This window comes from Gallinula chloropus, assembly GCF_964237585.1.
Source record: "Gallinula chloropus genome assembly, chromosome: 5".
NCBI classification, from domain to species: Eukaryota; Metazoa; Chordata; class Aves; order Gruiformes; family Rallidae; genus Gallinula; species Gallinula chloropus.
In genome coordinates this window covers 26,288,443-26,312,154 of record NC_140090.1, presented here as the reverse complement: position 1 = coordinate 26,312,154, position 23,712 = coordinate 26,288,443, and the positions used below count along the sequence as shown (strand labels likewise).

General features: G+C 37.2%; 1 protein-coding gene across 1 annotated transcript in view; it reads left to right on the top strand.

The window, feature by feature from the left end:
• Positions 1-23,712, top strand: part of PDE1A (phosphodiesterase 1A) — a gene marked incomplete at its 3' end in the record, with an annotated part of 42,980 nt that overhangs the window by 5,807 nt on the left and 13,461 nt on the right. Inside the window, exons 5-11 of the mRNA XM_084264464.1 lie at positions 2,093-2,193; positions 4,969-5,094; positions 10,757-10,858; positions 10,978-11,098; positions 14,794-14,875; positions 16,341-16,461; positions 18,721-18,905. Of these exons, the coding sequence (XP_084120590.1) occupies positions 2,093-2,193; positions 4,969-5,094; positions 10,757-10,858; positions 10,978-11,098; positions 14,794-14,875; positions 16,341-16,461; positions 18,721-18,905 (838 nt within the window). The remainder of the gene's footprint in view (positions 1-2,092; positions 2,194-4,968; positions 5,095-10,756; positions 10,859-10,977; positions 11,099-14,793; positions 14,876-16,340; positions 16,462-18,720; positions 18,906-23,712) is intronic.

Sequence of the window (23,712 nt, the reverse complement as noted above, 5' to 3'; positions counted from 1 at the left end):
CTCAGATCAATGTGTTAAAAAGTTGGATATCACAGATGGCACACAATCTATTAACCTTCCCAAGAGATTAAATCCCAGATGATACGACTGAAATGTATAACTCAAGTTTGCATTTATGAAGTCTTAATCTTTATAAAGATTTAAGAATCCAAGTCCCAGGGAATACATCTTGTAAGGAACTTTTGAGTCATCGATCATCTTCCCACCATCCCTTTTCTCCTCCCACGTACCTGTATTGCTCAAAGTAAAGGAAAAAATTTCTTTACTGTCAATAAGTGCATTGTGAGACTCCATTTCTTACTCATTTTTTAATCCATCATTGTTTAAAAAAGTCCCTAAGCAGTTTGAACCAGCGATCACGGAAAGTTGAAATGTATGTATTTACTTATAAGCAATTTATAATACTGGCAAACATGTCTCAATAGCAGAGATCTTTTCCAATAGGTGTTACATCTGCATGGCATAGTATTTTCCAGGAGGGAAGCAGAGTCCAGCTCTTCACAGTCTTGCAGATCTCCAGACACTTACTTTCCCTTCTCCCTTTGAAGAAAACCCTTGTTAACTAAGAGGTTTCTCCTGCTTCCTTAGAAATCCTTTAGCTAAAGTATTCTTTGATTCTGAATACTAATCTGAATTTTGACAGTACAGCTGGTCTCTAGAACATCTGTTCTCATATAGTACTGGATGAAGTTTCTCTGTAGCCCATAGGTATTGTTTGTAAGGAATGATGTTCTACTTACAAACACATTGTCTAGCAACTACTTTGGTTACTAAAATAGCTGATCTTTGAAAAGGTGTCTTAAAGAAAGTGTTTCTGTTTAGCTTTAGTTACTAAAAATTTCTGCTTTTCTTTTCTATTTGGTAAGTTGAAAACATTGTGAAAGCCAAGACTGGTCATGACTTGGTTTCTTATGACCCAAATACGATGAAGGTCATTGTTTCCATTTTTAGAACTGTTTACAGTACATTCTCATTCCTCTGTTGTGACCTTTTTCAATCTATACTGCTTCACCAACAGCCAGTACTTCTTGTTCCTCAGCAGTCTTATTTTGTTGCTGAATGACCTATTTCATTATTCTCACATTACTTAGGAGTGTTGACTGTTTTCTTTCTTTGAAGGAAGTACTACTATTGTCAGCTTATACATCTTTGAATCCATTCATACACATGTATGTGCATATATAGGCACATAAGGATGGGATCCCTAGAAAAGAAGCTTGCTTCTACACTAATAAAATCTGAAATATGTGTGGAAATGCTTGACTGGCATCTGACTTAATCAGCCCTATGACTGTGGGGTTTAATTATCATATGATTTTTCTGCCCCCATTTTTAGATGGACTAAATTTTCCCCTCAAGGATGATTTATCATCATTCAAGAAATAGAACTTGAAAGATAAAATAACAGAGGTTATTTTACAAACTGAATGGTATAGAACAGCACCAATTAGCAAGAGGTATAAAAGTGCACAAAACTCTAAGCTCTGCATGATATGGTATGCGTGACCTGCATTACCTTTTGTCCTGCGTAACTGTATACTGGTCTTATGCACCCTTTCTTGATTTAGTACAAAGTATGGTAGAATTTAGAACAGAAAAATCGCCCATGGGCCTAATTTTAGTGCTATGTACACTAATAAATATAGTTAATGCTGATGTTCTACCTAGAATTTAAGAATTATATATATTTTCACTAAAAGACAAATTATAACCTTAAATTCATATCAAGTTTTTAGATTAATGTACTATAATTTGGCAAGAGCCATATATGGTCTAGCAGATTAGAGTCTATTCAAAACAGCTACAAAGTATACAGTATAATTATCTTAATCACTTATATTTTTGGCTGCCAACACTTACTTTGCTAGTGACCATGAGGATGTTAATTTTGTCCTAGAGAAATAATAATAAGTACAAGACGTTATTTTACTATATAACACTGAAGTGTTATGGATACATAGTTACCTGGAATAAGACAAGAATAAAATTTAGTTAAGTTGAAGGTAATGCAAAACATTTCCAGTACTGTAATGTTTAATCTAACTTAGGCTATTGTAGAAAATATGACTAAGATTTGTTTTTTATTTGCCAGCACTGGCTCACTGAACTGGAAATTTTAGCAATGATCTTTGCAGCTGCCGTCCATGACTATGAACATACTGGGACCACAAACAATTTTCATATTCAGACAAGGTAAGCAAAGTGGTCTCCTAACCTGGAGTTTCCTGTTCATCAGTCTGAACTGTTTCATACCTCTCACTGGTACAGCCAGGAAGTAGCCAGGTCATTCCTGATTTTACAAGTTGCTTCCTTGACCTCTGTACAGTTAATGGGACTACTCATATGAACACTGTGTGGAGCTAAGGAATTAGCTCCATAGTGTTTAAAATCATTACGTTTTGGAGCTGATATGTCAAGAGAGATTTCAAAATACAGGCTTGAAAACCCCTCACACCTCTATTTGCTCGCTTAAATTATGATACTTTCATTTCAAAAATGTCTTCTACAGTGTCCCCAGAAAAAACCTCTTAATTTTCAGCAATGTGTCTGCACTTCCAGGTGCTACATTTTATTTCACATTGTGTATTAAGCTTACAGGGTCCTAGTACAGAAGGAGAAATGTTTAAGTACAGTTTAAGAAATCCTTACCGAGAGTCCTCTCCTAGCATGTTTTGACAGCATCCAAATTCATTAGAAAAAAAGAAATTCAGAAAGAAATCCAGTTTGCAAGTCAGGCTCACTATATAATCATGCAGGTGGACTGTGTCATCCTAGCCTCTGGTCCAAAACAACAGCATTAATACCTCTCTCCCTTAAAATATTTTCAGTTTATCAAAGAAAAACACTGATGGATCCATTACTGGATGATAAATGGTGTACCTGATAATTAGTCTTGTACAAAGTGTCATATTGTTCTCTCACACTAAACTATACTTCGTTTTGAGCAACCTCAGTGAGGTATCTGCTTTACCTGCTTTTGAAAAAGAAAATGCAGGAAACCACTGGCATATACAAAAAGCCCCAGCTCTGTGCTAGAAATACTACTTCTTTGAACAGAAGCATCCTTGCACTCACCTATACAGATAAAGTGCCCAATGGTTACACCTAAATTAAATCCCTTACATACTCGTGCCCTAAGATGTGCCCTTCAATAATGAACAAATTCTAGATCTACAGCTGAAACAAAGACATAATTCTTTTCTCCCTCAGTATATCCTGGCTAAAAATAAACTCCAGTTTGTTCTTCCAAGTTTATATGACTTTTCTATTTTTGCTCTTAATATTTTACTCTGAACTACTGCAAAAGTGGAAAATGAATTAAGATGTTAGCCATTGAATTTCACTTGGACATACTTGCAAACAGGTATTTGTTTTTTGATGAAGCTCATTCTTCCCTCCTAGTGGAATCTGGCCCTAGTGTGCCATCTGAGGGCTGTGGTTCCAGGCTTTTTCTGCCTGAGAAAATCTGATGAAATGACTGTCATACTCATAGGATATCTTAGCACTTTTTGAAGCTAAACATAAGTAGCTATTTGGGTCAAAGTGTGCTTCATAAACATATGTGATTGGCAGATCACAGATTTTCCGATTATTTTTGTAGGATTTTAGTAGGACAAGAGGAAATATCTGCAAGTTGTGCCAAAGGAGGTTTAGATGGGATATTACAAAAAATTCTTCACCAAAAGGGTTCTCAAGCTTTGGAATGGTCTGCCCAGGGAAATGGTTGAGTCACCATCCCTGGAGGTATTTAAAAGACCTGCAGATGTGGTGCTTAGGGACATGATTTAGTGCTGCACTTGACAGTTACAGATTAATGGTTGGACTTGATGATTGTACAAGTCTCTTCCAACCAAAATTATTCTATGATTCTATGATTATGGATGTAAACATATTAATTATGTAGGTAGGTTATGATTTTTCCCCTCTAAAAAAGTTTCCAAACATATTTGAATTCTTTAGATTCATTGATATCATGTACACATGGGTAATTACACTGGATATATACTGCTGCTGGACACAACAAGAGGTTGAATCTACCTTATTAATATCATCATAAGCTGCACTATTAAATCATCACACCTTTCTTCTAATACAGACATTTCAGTTGACCAGACTGGAATATTCAGGAATAGATTTATCAGAAGTGTAGCAGAGAAAGGAGACACAAGATTGCTTAGCAAGATCTTGGGGAAAATTAATGAGGTTTGAAGCTAAGTATGATAAAACCATACTGCATCAAAATTTCTGAAAATCTATATGTAATTTTGGCATTGTAGGCTAGTCCTTACTTAAGAAGGAACAGATACTGTCAAGGGGTGCTAATGTTATGGTGAGGGTCTGGCTTTAGGAAGCACTTAAATGCAATCAAATTTCAGTTTAATACATCTTCCATTCCTTTGTTATGAGGCTCAAGGTATGGCTTTTTTTTTTCTGACAAAAGATGGCATTAATTTAAAACATAAAATTGCAGTTTTTAAGCATTTTATCATTTACAGCTTCTTTTGATTATGAGTGACATAGGCCAAAACACACCCTGCTCAGAACACTGGTAGTAATTTCTTAATACCTATGCTATGAGTGGAGTCCTCTCTGTTGGTGAATGCATTGCATTTTAAATGGTTGTTTCGCCAAAGAGTACTCTTGAGTAGCCTAATCAGGACATTTCTGATGCTCTATGATCCTATCTACAGTCAAGAAACTCAAAGCTCTCCTCACAAATCTTTGTCAGTTATATAAATAAAATATTATGGATTTTAGAATACAACTTTCCCACAAAGAGTATATACCATGGTATAGTGATTGTTTATGCATTTAGGATGGAAACTTTATCAGTATGTGATACAATAGGAAAAAATCATAATTTGGTAGTTAATTGTTCTCACAGAACACACAGTTGTACTTTCCCCAATGCCTTCATCAGGATGCTATTGCAAATTCTGCTTTTTTTTTTTTTTTGTTTAACACTAGGTCAGATGTTGCAATATTGTACAATGACCGTTCTGTTCTTGAAAATCATCATGTAAGTGCTGCTTATAGACTCATGCAAGAAGAAGAGATGAACATCCTGGCAAATTTAAACAAAGATGACTGGAGGTAAGACCTACTGTGACATTCAAACTTAATTCCAGTATTTAAAAATAATAAAAAACACCAGGCCTTCCCTGTAGAGTCTATTTTAAGAATTCAAAGTACAGGAAGAAACTTTGGCACTGGAAGGAGTAATGAATATTTAGAGCTTAGGGGAGGCTGATGTGGTGTAAAGAAGTACTGTCTGGGTTAAAGCCTCAGTGCAGAGTCACATTCTGCTGCCAGTCTGAGCACTACTGCCTCTGGGATTTCTACTGTGTAACCTTGCGCAGGACAGGCACATCTTGGTTAAGCAATAAAAAATTAATTATCTGGAGACTCCAAAAATAATAAGGGCCCAGAAGCACTACAGAAATCTCTTTTTTTCTTCTTCATCATCTTCTTAATTTTAGTATAATTCCTGATGAAAATTTGACCAGCTAAAGAATCAGCATCATGTCCCAAAACCTGAAACCTGTAAGACCAAAATGAGTAAGTGTTAGAGATAGGATGTTGTCCATTACTATAAAGGACACGTTGTCTTTGTATGTCTTTGAGCACTACTTTGAGCACATAAATATGAGCCTTCTGTGCATTTCTGTAAACATAACTATTATACAGAGATCCTAAAAATAACTTTTAATTAGGTGGACTGTGAAGTGAGAGAGAGATGTTCTGCTTCCAGGAAAGGCTCCCACTATGAATGATGTCACCATGAGTAACAAAGCTGTACTATGCTTTATTTATATTTTCACAATTCTATACATTTATGAAGGAATATGTAAAGGTCAAATAAAATTTTGGTATGGTGTATATTTACAGATGAAGGACTATTTTACATGGTAGATTTACATGGTTTTATATATCTATATGATCAGAACCCTCCTAAATAAAGCATTTATTGAATGCAAGTCTTCTGACCTGTTTGGTTTTCAATTCATTACTTTTCTGTAGCTACTCCAAAATTTAATGTTATTTTTCTCTTTTTATTTGATACCAAGTGAGAGAGGAAGCATACACTTCATTCTCATAAAAGATTTCTTATCAGAGGATATGAATTTGGATTTAGTTATCTTAAAGTTTGTATTGTAAATTTAGTTCTGGAGATGAATCTGTGGGAGTAAATTGTAGACTTCAGCAATAATTGTCATATACACCTACGTTTTCATTGCCAACGTGAGTCAGCCTTGCTGTGCTTGTAACTAATTTGGGCCTGATAGTTTGGGGCCTGATAGGCCTCTCTGATCCTACTTTTGTTTGTCCTGGCTATTGAGTATCAAGATTGTTCTGGTAGATAGTCACTAGATGGTCATACTATGTCTTTTAAAACCATCATTGTAGAGAGATTTTTGAATCTGCAGACTTGATGCTTTGAGTATGTTTTCTTGAAGTGTTGTTTCATATTGTGTCCTACTAGAGAAAGCTTCCAGGTAGAAAGGGGCAGATTTTCTAGAGTTGAATTTCAGTTTGGGACTGCATTAAGTACAGCTTGAAGACACTTACGTACTTCCCCAGTCCTGGCTCCTTCATTGGAGTCAGGCATAAATGGGTATAGTTTGGGAATCTTCGCAGCAACATGCAGTTTCTCCAGCTGACAAATCTGGTGCCTGCTAGTGCAGTTGTTCCCTTTTCTTATGTCACTCGGGAAAAGAAAGTGTTTCTCAAAGGAAAGAGAAGCCTATGGTTTCTGGGCGTGAGATGTTCATACGTGTTGCTTTAGTGGACTGCAACAGAATAAAGGGTGGAATGGGATAGATTGTCTTCACGTTTCTGAAGCACGCTCTTCTTGTATAGATTGCTCTGTCTTGTCTTCCGCAAATGGACCCTTTTCTCTAACTTCTGTTGTGTAGCATTTCTCCATGGTTTTTGGACCTGTAATAAACTACTATATTCTTCAGAAAGTTGTTCACAGACTAGGTGTGTTTGCTCTTGCTTTTCAGTATCCTCTAAATATAAGCCAGTATGGATTTCCTGGAGGATTTTATTTCAGCTTGGTGAATCTTGTTTGTATGTTGTGGTTGTAGAGATCCAGTCAACTGTTATACATAGCCAGTGTGAAGTTGGTAGTGTTTGGCAACCAAAGAAAGTAGAATTTATGGTCTCTCACTGGGGCTATTCAGTACAGTTTACAGATGTATGAACTGACTAATAAGCTCAAGCAACTAAAGGAAGACACTTAGTTCCATGTTTTGTCACTTAGCTAGGCAATTACGGTCTGTACTTTCAAACAAAGTGGTAACTTCCCAAATGCCAGTCTGAGATCCTGCACAACCTGTTAAAGTCTGGTACTTAATTTAGCAGGTCATTCATGGAAATGACAGTTTTCTATTAGCCAAAAGTATTGGTTACCCTGTCATCTGATACAGTTGTTCATTGGCGCAGTGATAGGTTTTCTAGCCATTTAATAGAGGCTCTTCAGTTTTCTAATAATTGCTAGAGTGAACTTCTAGGATCTAAACAGAAACTCATGCTGTTAGACTCAGTTTTTAAGTTTGCCCTGAATCAAATTGGCAGTAAATGCAGATGATAATTTGTTCAGCTTTTTAATGTACTTCCTGGCACTTGATTAATTTCTTGACTACTGTCAGATCTGTTTTCTTGAGTTGCAGCAATTTCATTTTTTAAAACTTTAATACCTCTGCCTATTTAAACTGTAGTTCTGCTAATTATTTTAGCAAAGTGACTGAGAATGACTTTGTAGTATTACATTTTCTTTTCTACATGTTAACATTAAGAAGATAAATGCACTAATAAAGCGTCAGCTTCAATTAAGTTTAAAACACAGGGTTTGGGTCTGAGCAGGGAAACACTGCCAGCATTCTGATCAAGATGTCCTTTGTGGATAACACATGTGACATACATAGTCATTTTTCTTTCTTTTCTCAACTCTGAAAATATATTCCAGTCTTCTATATTGTCGTGTTCCTCTCAGCACCACTCAGTAAGAAGGATCCCTTTTTACCCTCCATTCTCCTTTGATTTTTCAAGGTTCTAGAGCTCTAGCACGTCATGTATTACATGTTATAGGCGGTCAGGTAGCATTAATATCTCAAACCATTCCAGTCATAAATCATACAGTGATATATTGTCAGATTATATAAAAACAATTAACAAAACATGCATTATATACAATGCACAATGAACAGAATTTCTTTCACAAATTCCCCCAAGGACTTTTCTGTCTGAAGAAAGCAGGATTTCTATAACTTGCAAGTTGAACTTTATGTCTTTAGTTCCCAATTTGCTTTGCTCAGCCTCTCCCTGCATTTTTTTCATTAGTTTCCAGCTAATTCATAGACAAATCTAGGTAAAACTGGTTTCTGTTTATTGGTTAACTACCTTTCTGAGAAAGTCATGTGCCACTCTTTGTCTCTTGCTTATTACAGCATTACTAATGTCATTTTTTCACATCATCTTGCATCTATTTTTTTACAGTATCCTATCCATAGGACATATAGGAGGATATAGGAGGGCTAAAAAAGGATGACAGCACAGGACATGACAGTTTACTTAAGAAAAATGAGGACTGTATACTCAAAACCAGTAATCTTCCAATCGTGGGCCCCAAAATACCACTCTGCACTGTACATGAATACCGATACCACTTCCCACCAGAGAACTAAAGAACACAGATGGAATTTTTTGACATAGTAGCGTGAGCAATGCTAACTATTATGCTGATGCCTGCAGCAGTGCACCTGCTTAATGGAGCGGGCAGAGATTTCTGTCCAGGAGTTACCTGTGAGACTGGCTGAGGTCTCCTGCAGTACCGAACCCGAGATGGTCTTTTTTCCTTTGGGAAACAATTTGGGAGTGGTTTAGGTCCAACAGCAACCTTCAGTGCAACGGTAGTAGACTAAACATATGTAGCTCTAGTAGAGCTTTATTTAACATATTTCCACCCCTCTGTTGATGATGGATGGGGCAGGAAAAAACTGCAGACTGTAGTTGGAGAGACTCTCCTTTGCTGTTAAGAAGATTTTTAGTGGCCTGAAATCTTCAGAAATTAAGAGAACAGTGCTGTGCTCTTTGAACTTTATTCAGGCGATGTAGGTAAGAATTAGGATTTGTCTGCTGCCATGCCAGTGTGAGTAAACTGGAAGCAGCATTTTGGTTCTCTCTGTGTCTTGTATAGGATAGGTAAGCTTATTTCTGATGGCACTTAAAAAGTTCAGACATGGAAAGATCCTAGGAAAATCTCCCATGGAAATAGGAAGTAATAATTATTTCAGTCTCTCAAACAACAGGGTTTAAGAAATCAGAGCCTTCAGTTTTCATGCAATGTTAGCTGGGGTTTTTTTGTTTTTTTCTTTTTCAATGGGTTTGGCTGTGTTTGAAGGGAACAGTTTCAAAGCAATGTGGAGGAGTAACAGTTGGGATGCAAATTAATTAGTATCTTATTATGAGGTCAGATAAGGTAAGGCATTTTCTAAACACAAGTTGCTATGGCTGCATATTATTGAGCAGAAGTGAGAGGTTTGAGTCTTTATCCAGTTACATCAAAGCAAATCAGGAATAAATATACAAAAATCAATGAGGACTATCAACTTAGATATGCAATTAATTTGGCTCAAAAGCAGTCTTGATAGTTTTTCTAACAAACTGTTCTTACATCCCCAAAGAAAACTGCAATTTACCTCTTTAAAACAATCCTTTGGAAAAAAATGCATTGTTAAGTAAAGCAAGCATATGAATACAATGAAAGCTTAGTGATAGTGACTTGAATAGGGTTGATAGTTGGACATCCTTAAGATTGGGGGTGTGCTCATGAAGACATATGGTCCATAATCACAAATTTAATGCCGTGGATTGTCCCCAATATACATACAAGCCACACTTGCACATAAATCTTTCTAGGCTGTTTAAAAAGCATGTAAATAAGGATGCAGTAGACTCCCACATGGTGTATGTGGACTACTTCTACATCATGGAAACAGAGTTTTTTTAAGTCATTAATTATTGTTGACAAACTTAATGCACTTTCATATACAATGAGAATTAATACACTTTATTTCAAATTTTACTACTTTCATATTCATTTAATAGAAAACTGACGGGCAAGCCAACATCTCTGACTATAATACCAAGATATAGATAATTCATAAATCCCAAACATATTCCAATTAATGACATAGGCTTTAAGATTTTTTTGAGATGAAGGGTACTTTGTCATAATGTTCTGATATTGATATAATGTTGATAGTGTTTCAGATGTAATATTGCTTGCTCTTCTGAGCATTTCCACAGCCTTCTTCCTAGGTTTAGTGCTATGCCTGCTCTGTAGTAATGTGAGTTGTAACAAAAGACACAAATATATCCTCTTGTGTGGTGGTAAGCCCAGAAACCAACTGATTTTTGAATACGCCACTGCTGGAAAAATAAGAATAGACTTCTAATGGGTGACAGAACTGCATGTAGTTTTAGTTTATACACTAGAAAAGAGGAATTACAAAACAGTGTGACTCTGAAATGATTGCAGAGTGCATTTTCTAAAGTACATTGCTTTCACAAAATCCCTTTAGGATACAATGTTCAAGTTGTTAATAATTTATTTAATAGCCTTTAAAACCATAATAAAACCGGTGATGTTGTTTAGAAAGTTATAAATTAACAAGTACTGCTTAAACAAATGTACTGTATGTAGAATAAATGAATTGTAATCGGTCATTTTGCTTTTAATTATTCTTAGGGAGTTGCGTAGCTTGGTCATTGAGATGGTTTTGTCTACAGATATGTCGGGTCATTTTCAACAAATTAAAACAATGCGACATACTCTACAGCAGACAGAAGGGTAGGTTATTTTCCATTCTATTCATTATCTCCAGTCTTTCAATGAGCTCATGTATAAAAAGAGATTTTAAATAGTTGCTTTTGTTTGGAGATAATTGGAGCATGTCCTTGAATTGACAGGGTAGACAAAGCCAAAGCCATGTCTCTGATTCTACATGCAGCAGATATAAGCCATCCAGCAAAATCCTGGGAACTGCACTACCGGTGGACCATGGCCCTGATGGAAGAATTTTTTCGACAGGTGCCATTTTTTAAATCTTTTAATACGTCTAGTTCAAAAATCAGTAGTTACACAATTAAATTGTCTCATAAGTCTACCAGCAAGGATACTGTTGATTGTGACTGACAAGCGTAGTCAGTAGTATATATTCCTTACTCTTTATACATACCTCTGACATTAATTCAACTTTTATGTGCATGAATAAAATGAAATTGTTATAGCTCTATATCTGTTTCAGCTGATACCAGGATTCTGAGTGTTGTAGCATTTTTTTCTTTCAATAATAATATAACTTGTCAAGCTGTTTTCATTCTGTAGACAGGATTTATATATGCTTTGAATTAAAAAGAAGCACCTGCAGGGTAGGATGAGGTACTTGAAAATAGGAAGAATTCATGTTCAGCAAAGAAGGCAAAAAGTTGTCTCCATTTTGCATTTCAAACCCTCCTATTTATTTGCCTTGCCACTACCTGCCATGTGTATGCCATATAGATCTGAAGGTTTTGCTTTCATAACAGCCCAATCCAAAGCTAGAGGTTAGACGGTATCATCCTGTTAATGCTGTGGCCATATATCCTAAAATAAAAATGAAGATGCACCCTTGTGAAAGTCTTTTCATTTCTGTGAGATATTGAATTCCAAGAGAAAGCCCAGGAGGTGCTGGTGTCACTGCTGCCAGTGTTTTTTACTCTCCTCAATCTCACTGTAATGAATACATGTGACCATGCACATTTTAAACATAACCATTACCGAAGTAAAATTGATAACCAAAATCCAGTTTAGGTATTACACAGTTTCTGCAGCTATACACAGATTTTAAAGATTGTTAATACAGACAACAGAACAGTATATGGCTTGCTCATCTCAATTGACATTGCTTTGCTATATGCTGACAATATCAAATCAGTTAGACCACACTGGAAAAAGGGGTCAGAGAATAAAGAAGCCAGTATGTTAAACCATGAGATTGCTAGGCCCATCTGCCCCAGAAAGTTCTCGCTTGGTTCCTAGAGGTTCTTTATATGAATTCACAGTAGGGACCATCGGGACGTTCTTAACTCTGGGCTTTGCAATGGGGAGACAGACTGGAGAGCTGGTGCCTTAATCTAAATAATGAATGGACTAAGCTTTGCAGAAATGCTGAGTAACAAATTTGTGTCTGTTTCTGTAAATGGAAATTATAAAGATTGTGAATTTGAGAGGAAAAGAAGGAGCAGATTACCCCATATATATATATTACTTGAAAAGATCAGAAACTACCAACTGTAACAACGCTTTAGGCACAGAAAGACAGGCTAGACAGAGCCCCTGGCACCGCAAAGCAATGTGTCCTGTCAAGCGGATGTTGCATAAGCAATAAAAAGTACCACACTGGTCATCAAGTGCATAGAATCAAGTAATATTTTAGTTATTCCTTTATCCCTTCATTAGAAGAAGTAACTGAGTCCCAAACAAGCTACTCAAAGACCTAAGCAGGCATTTAACAATAGAACTGAACCACCATGTATATGTTTCTGTAACTCAGTAGTACGAAATGTGAATGTCTCTCGGGCTGTAGAAGAGTGCAAGGAACTGAATCCTTTGTTATACCAAGAACAGTGTGTGGAGTAGTTCCAACACATTAGAAATGTGACGAAGTATCTGTACATATATAAATGCACTGAGCAGGGCAGACACAGTGGGTCTTTTGCTTTCTAGATTCACTGGCTTTGTTGTACATGCTCTGGTCTTTTGATCTGAGCTTGTGTGGATTTCCAAATCTGTGTCGTCCGAGATGAACTATTCCAATTGTATACAAACCCCTCTAATTCTTCCTCTTTTCCTTAAAAATAGTAATTCAACTACTACTGCCTTGCAGGACCAAGCAGCAGATACAAAACCAATGCCTTACCAGGCAGCTTTCAAAATAGTGAGCACAAGTAAAAAATTAACATTGATGTAGAAAAAAAAAAACATGGTTAACTGCAGCTAACAGTTAAAATATGTGCCAGTGTTGACTTCAAGGAAAAAGCCAAACAATTCTTTACATTTAAAAGCAACAACTACAGAAAGTGTGTTATAATGCCAAGCAAAATCTGAGCTACTTGTTTAAAATAGAAATACACCCACCCGTCTCAAAACCTTAAAAAAAGAGAAATACATAGTTCAAGTCACCCAAAAAATATCAACACATTCTGCTGTCAATCTGAACATATCCAACAGCACAAGAGATTTTTTCCAGAAAGTTCAGCACCTGGGCAAAGAATTTTTTATACTGTTTCGATCTTTTTCTTGATTTTAAAACTTATTAAATTCTCACAATCAGTTTAAATATCAATGCTGTGCCCATTATTACAATTTATAATAGATTTAGACTTACATGACAATAACATATTGGGTTTTTATTATATTAATTGCAAAGTAATTAATAACTGGTGTAAGAACTTCTTGAAAGTACTAAAAAATCCAAACTCATTCTTTGCTAGTGAGAAATTCTCTCTTTGGTAATGCCTAGTTAAGGGAACATTGCAAAAGTAAGATTGATTTAGTAATCCTGTATTCAGCAACTGCTGAAACTGTTAGAACTAGCCCAGTTGATTACATAGCACAATCTGGCTCCTGCATTTGCACAGAGATACCATTCACACTGCTCCTAATAGTAAGTGCTCATTTATTCTTCTAAACCCTGAAGTCAAATTATGAATACTTGGGTGTAGAATTTAGTGATAAAATTCTCTACTTCCACATGAAACACAATCTGTGAGCTACATCTGTTCATGTGGCTGAAGTGGTTTTATTGTTATAGTTCTACATTTTTCCCAAATCTAATTCAATGATGTATGATAAAAGGACTAAGGAAGTTTGATACTGCACCCTTCATCAGCAACTTCTGATAAGATCTTTGGAAAAATAGTATGTTCATGTACTGCTCCCCACTGAATGATCACAAAACAGCACTCTCCATGACAAATGTAGTATGTAGAGCCATTTTACTTGAAAGACTTACGTTTTCCTATATCTGTGTCAGTGTACCTGGGGGCTAGGTCTGTCCAGCAACAGAAATTACAGCCTCCTTTGAAAAATGTCTCTTCAGGGGTTTTTTGTACTACTAAACTTTGTTTTTGAACTTTGGCAAGTCACTTGATCTACCGTGCTGAAAATGGAGGTAGCACCCTCTGTCTGTTAGTACTGTGGTGAACAAAAAAAACCCCTTTTAATATGTTACGTGTTGAATTACTTTCAGAAGTAGGTTGTAGAAACCATCTTTGTAGTGAAATTGAGCTTGTTCTATTTTATGGGTGAGAGACATGCCTGCTATGAGTTCAAGTCACATGATGTCATTGACCTGTGTAAATCCACAGAATAAATTTTACATGTCAGATAAACTAATGTAGTAGAAGGAAACACTTAGCTTTTGGCATACTACTACAAACATGTCTAGTATCTCCAAATTCCATTACATCTGGGATCAGCAGGACTAATCTGTAAATATTGAAGGATTTCATATACATTAAATCTCATTGGCACACACCTTGTTCTTAAGGAGAAGTTGACTTTTTCTGAAAATTTCAAGATAAATAATGAGTGGTTTCTTGCCTGTGGCTTGTTTTTGTTTAGCAATATAAGTGAGCAAAGTAATCCGCCGAGTAAATCTTAAGAATGTTCAGATTCCTTTGTCCCTCTGTCTCTCTTTCAAATGTGTGCTTGTAATGTTGAATGTCATTCATTGGTTGCAGGGAGACAAGGAGGCTGCTTTAGGTCTTCAGTTTTCCCCACTCTGTGACCGCAAGTCTACTTTGGTAGCTCAGTCCCAAATAGGTAATGACAAGTTGTGTTTTTCTTTTTCTTGTATGTGTGAGCATGTAAAATCACGTGGGTATTTCTTACACCCATTTTGAATTTTAAACATCCCAAATGCCATCATATAGAAGGTATTTCTTTGCACCTATCTGTTCACCAAACACATAGGCTTTTATGGCAGAAATCCATTGGTCTCAAAAGAAGATGTAGTGATTCCACCATATATGATGCCAAGAAGGATTAGGAGAGAAATTAATCAAGGTACTGGACATGAGCCCAACTTTTACTTTACAGTCTAGAGTTTGGTAGACCATGTCTTTAGAGAGACAAGGTCTATCTCTACTACAATCTGAAAGCCTGGTACCATTTTGCTTCAGCTTCCTATTTTAAGAAATTCTGGTCTTGGCTCTCTCTATCCCCATTTCCATCAGCAATAGCAAGGAAATAAAAATTTGTAAAAATAATACAATCATAGAATGTGTTAGGTTGGAAGTGGTCCTTGAAGGTCACCCCTGCAGTAAGCAGGAATACCTTCAGCTGTCGCTGGGGCTAGTTACAAGGAGGTACCCCAGAAGAAAGCTGAGTAAAGCAGTATGTCCTACCAACAGCTGTACCTTTCATGTGAGTGAACACAGTACTCAGGGAGAGATTGTATAGGTGACAGTATCTTAACCTTGAACATGTCATGCTGCCTGATCTTGTTGCTCAAAATGTCCATTATTCCTTTTCACTGGAACTTGTTAGGCAACGTGCTAGAGTGTCATCCCTATGGCAGGAGGGAAGCTGGATCCTAGGCTGAAACATTATTGTTCACCTTTGTGCTGTGTTGCACTGTTAGAGTATGAAGACATCTGGAAATCCAGTGCTAGCTCATGTTTTAGCTAGGTTTTTTTCCTGTTAAGTGCTCAGCAGAGAATAATGCTTCATTCTCTCACTGTGTCATTCCATACCTTGATGAGCACTTTAAAATGTAAAAGACATTGTTCAGAGCTGACATCTCAGAACTGTGGGATGAATGCTGTCTCCTAAGGATATTACTTGTTCTCTTCACTGATTTGACAGAACACTCCTACACACTGTGAAATAACACTTTACCTCCACAGAATAATAAACAGCAGTTTGAAATATTAACTCCTTGGCAAGAAGCTCTGAAGGGTAAAAGAGACAGTATGACTTCTAGCCCCCTGGCTCAATGATAGCTTCCCTTCTAGTCAATAATTAATATTCAATTCAAATGGTAGGTGTATTCTGCAGTGCATAAAATTTACCACAAAGATGAATGAAAAGCTGTAATTGTTATTTTGTAGTTTTATCTATACAGCTTTTGGTGAGTTTGACTTTTTTCCTCAAGATTATACTGGTGGTATCTAGAATATTGAATCAGAACTGCAGTCAGAAAATCAGCCTGATATCAAATATGTATGTTTAGATTTAAGAGCTATGGAAAGCTAAAATCTGATTTTTGTCTCTTTTACTTCTTTAGGTTTCATTGATTTCATAGTAGAACCAACATTTTCTCTTCTTACGGACTCAATGGAGAAAATTGTTATGCCTCTTATAGAGGAAGCATCAAAATCTGAAAGTCCTGCATTTGGGACGCCCAGGTATGAATACGCTGCTTAGTTATTGAACTAACATAAACTAACATCATAATGTCCTTCTCAGACGTCGCAGAACTATCTTATCAATTGGAAAAATACCACAAATAGCTGTGCAGTATTGCCACCATGTGGTGCCATCTTGTATTTGCAATATCCTAGATTGTGGATGATCATGCATATGAAAAGGCAGAACCATAATACCGAGCAGAATACACGTTTAAAATATAAAGTTGATTTTCTACAGCATATCTAATAACATTTTTCCTCCATCTTTAATCCTTGCAATGGAATATAGAAGTCCCTAGTTGTCTTGAGCCTTTTTCAGTATAATTTCAATTGACAGTACCAAAAGTCTTTCCTTTCTGAAAGACAATTGGAAGTGGAGGCAGTGAAAGTGGTTTCACGAGATTTTATGGGTTTTATTAGGCTGCAGGGCCACTTTTCTTCTTCACCTTTCTATTTCAGTATTCTTTGATACATAGACTAGAGAGAAAATTTATTCAACTTATATTCCACTTGAGAGATCTAAATACAGTGTGAGATGGGGATGGGGAGCAGCAGCCCATCAAGCTCTTGATTTTTGCATCATGATAGAAGTTGTCTGTAAAGCAATCTACCTATGACAAGCAATATTATCTGAGTGACCACACAGAAAGCATTGTTAAATAATCAGATGTTGCTCTTACAAATATGGCCTTCATTATAACTTTTTTTTTAATTTTAAAACTGTAATTTGAGCTTTCACTGAGGATATTAATATGTTAATTTTGTGGGGCAATTTCTTTAATAGCAAACTGATGAACCTAGCTCTTTTCTGATCATGACTTTACTTCACATGTATTTTGGATACTAGAAGTAATTTGAAGTTACTAGAAGTAGGTATTTATAACAATGTTTGTAGTGTTTTGGGGAACAGTGCTAAACTAATTGGTTAGACATTGGAACAGGTTACCCAGGGAGGTGGTAGAGTCACCATCCCTCTGGGTGTTCAAGGAAAGATTGGATGAGATACTTAGGGACATGGTTTAGGTAGTAATATAGGTGGTAGGGGTACGATTGGACTGGATGATCTTGGAGCTTGGATGATTCTGTGATTCTGTAAGGCACTATTGATAAATTTGTTTACCTATTCACTTCTTCACAAATGACTGATTAGCACTTGCAAATGAATAGTAGCTCCAGGCTTAAAAATAAGCCTGGTTGATGTTCACGACTGAGCGGTAGATGAACAAAGGTTTATGATCCAGCAAAACTTCCTTATGTGAGATAGAGGATAAAGGGATTTTTTTCTTACTGTGGAATCAAGAGCTACACTTCCAAAGAGAGTAGAGAGCCTATAGCATGGTGCAGCAACATCCTAGCCAGCAGAACTGCACAAACACTACTGGGAGGACACCATGAGTTTATGCTGTGGCATTCACGGTGGTGCCTGGAAAAGGTTAGAATTATAGCCTCTTCTTTCCATTCTATACCATTCAACATCTCTGGAACACACAGAAATTAATATTAACTCTTTATGTGTAGTTCCTGCTGATATGTTCACTGCAACTATATCCATCTGTATGCATATAGACAAACTATGCAGCATAATTGAGTAAACAGAACCTGCGATGACAACATTATCTGTACAAGGCCAGAAATAGGTCTGATTATTTTAACTGTAGGACGAAAAAGAGAGTTAATTCTTTTTCTCCCACCTTTACGTGTATCTGCACTTTCACATACCATTTGATTTGAATTCTACCTTACCCTATGTGTAAGGTAGCTGCAGTAGCTCTTAAATAGATATCAAAGCCACAGTAGTAAATCCTGCTTTGACTACACGTGAAGGCATGTACCTTGAAGTGTATTTTCAGCTGAAGCTAAACTTACTTACTTGTCATATACTTCCATGTCTTGCTTTTTTAAAATGTCAACAGATAACAATCAGATGTCTTTCCTGCAAGCCCCAAAGATACGATTCACTGTTCAAAAACAAAGCTAAGAAGCTGCTCCAAAATGGCTACATATACATTCTTTCCAGAATCAACTTAAAAGTAATGTGTTTTCAGCTGCTACCTTTTTACCCTCCCTGGAAAAAGGCTTGTAAGAATCTGTCCCAGGTTAGAGCTTCATGAATTGAAGAAATGCACTGTTAAGTGAAAACTAATATTTCAAGTTAGTAATTGCATGTAGATCCTAAGACATTTGATTCAAATTAACTGTATATTATTAAAATTGCCTGACTGTGTTCATAATTTAGGGATTTTTTCCCTTCTGCAGCCAAAATAGTTTGGGAGCAGTAAGCAATGTTGAAGCACAAAGACGACCCACTTTTAAAAGTGCGAGTGATGGAGGGAGTCACACAGAAAATTCTCTAGCAACGGTAGACCTAACGAGCTTTAAGGACAACTTGATGAAGATCATTCAAGCAAACAAAGAAAGATGGAAAGAATTAGCAGTACAAGGTATGATATTCCAAGGTGGAATGTTTTTATAGGTTACTCCCTAAGGTCGCCCTCCTTTAATTTTTAATTTCCTTCAACCTATAAAAATACATAGTTGTCTTGTATTCATATATTTGTATGTCTTAATGTTTGTTTAGATGGTCCTGTTTCTCTCCCAGGAGGTATAGAGAGATGCAGGTGGTCAGGGGATGAGAGGAAATCTTACGGCACAAAAAGTCTCTGTACGGCTCAGCTTATCTTTAGCATTCTGGTTTTAAAATGTGCATTCTTGCACATTTAATCATAACTGATACTGACATCTGCTTTAAATGCCAAAATCAACAATTCAAAGTAGTATGTGCTGCTGCATTTCTTAAGAAATGTAAAAGTTGTACTTTGCTATTAGAAATGCTCTTTGTTCCCCACTGAATGGAACAAAATTCAGTATTTCAGGCTTCTTGGGATTATGCTGTAGGCAATTATTTAAATGACTCAGTGGATCTAAAGACTTGGGCAATCACAGAATATATTAGACCCCAAAAAAGGCAAAAAATTGACTCTTCTTTTGCCAGTGGGTAATTAATAAAACTAAACCTGCATCAGGCATTTTAGTTCATAAACCATATCTGAAAATTGTCTGGGATTACAGTTGAGTGAAATGATCTGTGGTAATTGCTGAAGAGAATTTTTAACCTTGATCTGGGTTATGTGAATAGCATTTAGGAATATTTTGTATACAGTCTGTGTTGTTTCTGAGTAAAGACCTGGAATATTTCAGTATGGCGTTTCACTGCCGGGACTGGTCTTGTTTCACATGACATGTTACTGATTGCAGGGAGTGGTATCCTGGAATCCAGTGCCAGCCTTGTCTTTCATCCCATCATTCGAAGCAGTACCTTTATTGTCAAAGAGGTGTCAGACAAGGACAAGATAGAAAAGCACTCCTAATCAGTGCTAAAATCTCATTTAGCACTAAATTGTGAATGAATATTCTCCATAGGAGAATATGAACTAAGAACAAGCTTCCATAATCCACTGTTCTAATGACTTCAGAGTTACATAGAAGGGGCAGTTGAGTAGGAGATTTAATTAATATTGTGTCTTCCTCATGAGCAGCTTCATATAATCAATTGCCTCTTTTGGTGTTGTCCAACTAATACCAACTGGTTCCAAAGGACAAAGCTGCTAGTTTGCAATGATCAATACTAGTGGCAGATCATCAGGGTCCCCAAGACCATGTTGCTACAGCCTGCAGAAATCAAGCAGCCCCACATGCAAGGTCCTTCAGTATAGAGGAATGGTGAACTTGTTTTGCCATTTCCAGTTACATCTAACTAACCAGTTTGATTTTGGTACATCAGCATTTTGGTATATTGTTTGGAGGTTTACAGTGCTTTCAAAAGGATAGTTTCCCCTTCATTTCCAGTGGTCTATAAATTACTGTTAGATTTGGCCCAGTTTTTCTGGGCCGTTGACAGACATTGAAAACACAAAGCTTCTCACAGCAAAATACTTAAGAATTGTTTCCCTATACAGTCAATATTAATGTGAGGCCCAGCAAGACACATGAAAGTCTGGGCATGCTTTCTACTGTGAAAAACAGAGCTGTTAATGTTCAAAACTCAACGGACTTTGTTGAGATTGTAGTTGTCCGTATTCTAGGATGCACTTCTTTTCTTCCATTAACTTAACAATGATATCTAAGTATTTCCTGAACAAAGATATGGAAAGTGAGCATACATTAGGAAAACTGATGGGTAAGTGGAAATAGTTGGTTTTGAGGCTGGAGCTTGATGAATAATGTCTGCTCTGTGTCATTGTGGTTGAATCTGTTTCACAAAACCTCTGTGAGAGAAAGGAAGAGATTTATAGAAAACATTGCCCTTAAAGAAACTACTTGCAGCAGCATCTGCAGTTGAATTGAGTATGGCTTTGGAGAGCTTCACAGTGCCTGGTTAGCATCTAGAAGAACCTTGTTAATACTGCAAATATTTTAAAGTACAGATTTATATTTTGTTAGTACACAGATAATAAGCTTTTAAATAAAAGCTGTGGGGTGATTATATAGGGTAAGTGAAAGTTATTTTCCATTCATTTTTTGCAAGCAATGTGTGGACAGTTACTTCATAAGTGCTGCTGGAAAAGAGGTTTTCATCAAGTGAACATAGCTCTTTATAGAGCTCTATCTGAGGTAACACGTTAAGTTGTTTGTCACATAATGGGAGAAAGAATCTTCCCCAACTGGTCCAAATCAGCAATATTTTTGCTCCAAAGCTGCACTCTGCAAAGGCCAAAATTTGTTAATCAGACTGTGCAAAGTTAACATCTAGTAAAGATGAAAAATATTGAAATATATCCCCTTTTCACTTGAAACTCCTTGGGCATTCTGCTCAAGTTTGACTAAGCTTGTACATGAATAACCTGAGACAACAAACCTCAGATAATTTGTTCCTGCCTGCCTGGATCTCCCGTTACCTTCTCTGACCCTGTTGCCTGATGAAGAGTCTTTAGGTTGCTCTGGGCATATGTATGAAGCTGTGTTTTATACATATGTTAGTAGGAACATGTACCTAGGGAAGAAATACCGGGGGTCAACCACTGCCAGGTGAAAAGATTTTTGTTAATGCTATCATTATTCCTAGTCAGACAGTTTATGGCATGCCACAAAGAGCTCTGAGAAGGTCTCCTGTGTGAGGGCAGTACCCCACAGTAGTAAGCAGGCTGGCTGTTAGCGTAGATCTCCACACACACTTCCGGAGCCAGCTGTGACAAACAGTACTTGTGCTGTTAAAAGAACCATCTGCATTCTTGTCAGTGGGCTCTGCAAACACTAGCCAATGTTTCCGGATTAGTTCATAGGCTGAAGAGAAGTTGTCTCTATGAAATGTAGTCATACAGATGCACAGGGAATACAGACAGGAAACTAGCAGCAATCCATATAATCTCCTGAGTGTTCCGGGTTCTTGCCTTTTCAGGTTAAGACTACATGTGTAGTACTGGTTGGGAGGCGGTTCAGCCAGAGGTGAGTGAGGTCTAATGAAGATGGTCTGACTGCTGTGCCCAGGCAGGTCAGAGCAGGTGATTAAGACACACTGACAGTGCTGCTGACAGTGCAGCTTTCCTGGAGATGTAGTGGGCCCAGCTGCTGATGCTACCTACCCCTGCTGATGCAACGGTAGCTGCTGCTGAGACCTGATTCAGAGCAGGCAGCTTGTGCAAGGAGCTTTGTTTTAGAAATGCCTGTGTTGTAAGGAAAGCACTAGGTAGCTGTAAATAACATGGCTCCACTTTGCTAAAAAGGCCATGTCTTGTATAATTGATGCGGAGGAGCTCAGTGCTCAATAGCCTAAGGGTCCTCAACCTTTCACCACTGGAGAATTAGACAAATGTTTCTCAGGCCTTTCAGGGAATGCTGTTAACAGGGAATTACCATAATGATCAAACATCTGGGATTCTAATTTGAAAGCCTTGATGTTTAATTAATATTCCAAACCCCTAATCACCAGATAATCTGTCTTTGTTCAACTCAACACTGGTACAGAGACCATTCCATCCTGTGCTATTGCATAGCCATGACGGCTGCTGCTATTTGCAGTTGTGGTACTTGTAGCAAACAGACAGTAAGATGCTCAGAGCTCTGAGAGGTTGTTTCATTTGAGAAAATGTTTGCTAAATGGATCTTAAGGTCTGGAAGTTATTGATCTACTGAGAAAGCTGTAAGAAACAAACACATGACTTGTTGGGAAAGATTTAAGTATCGTGTATGAACCTTCATGATGCAGTTCCTAGAACAGAGAGATTGTAAAGCAATAATTTAATATTTTTTAAAATACAATGCTTATTCCTTCATGCTTGTTTTGTGCTACAAAAGTATTTTAAAGATTTACTAATTGAGTTGGTCAGTGGTTGGCAAGCTCAGGTACTCTAAACAGAGTAAAAGTATGGACTAGTTACCATGCTTACCATCTGTTCATTAGACATCATTGTAAATAAAGTTGCAGGGATAAATAAGTATCATTATCTTCACTTTGCAGCTGAGCAAAAACAGGCACAGATAGTTTAGGACACTCACCTCAGGTCATACAGTAACACAAGGGAATTCGGCATCTAGTCCGAGGGTCCAGCTGCCAGTCCATTGGCAGGCTCACGTGGTTCACTGTCAGGATAATACAACAGCAGTGTTACTTGTTCCCGTTTTATGCTCATGTCACTCTTCTGAAGAACTGACTGTTACTGGACCTGAATAAGGGTTGCATTATTCATGTGGGAAGTGGTCAAGGACAAACCTTGTCCACAGCACCATTTGGCAGTGCACTGTGCTGCATGGCTCCAAGGTGTGTATGTCTGGGATAACCAACTGCACCGGGACGAAATGAAAAGTGTGTAAGGCTGAACGATGCACTCTACTGTCCTGTGTTTAATTTTGATTGTGAAAACATGGAAAAATGGCAACTACTACATCTTTAGAGTGGGAAGCAGATTTTTTTTTTCTTTACTGTGGGCAGCAAGCTTGAATAACAAATGTCTCTTCTGAAAGACCTCTGCATGGTACCTGAAGGCCCCCCTCGGGCACTTCTGGTCCTGCGCACTTGCAGTCACAATAACCACGGGGTTCAGTTCCATTTTGTCTGAAAGATTTTCTCTGCAGACTTGCTAATAAGAAGAGAGTAACAGCTGCTGAAATGTGAAAATCTGAGAGTGATGATCTGATAGCATCTTAATGTGATACAGCAGCCGCTAAGAAGGGCGGGCGGTGGGAGGACATGTGTGACAGTCACAGGAACTGACTGACAGTTTGGCACATCAAATCTACCCTAATGGACTGTTT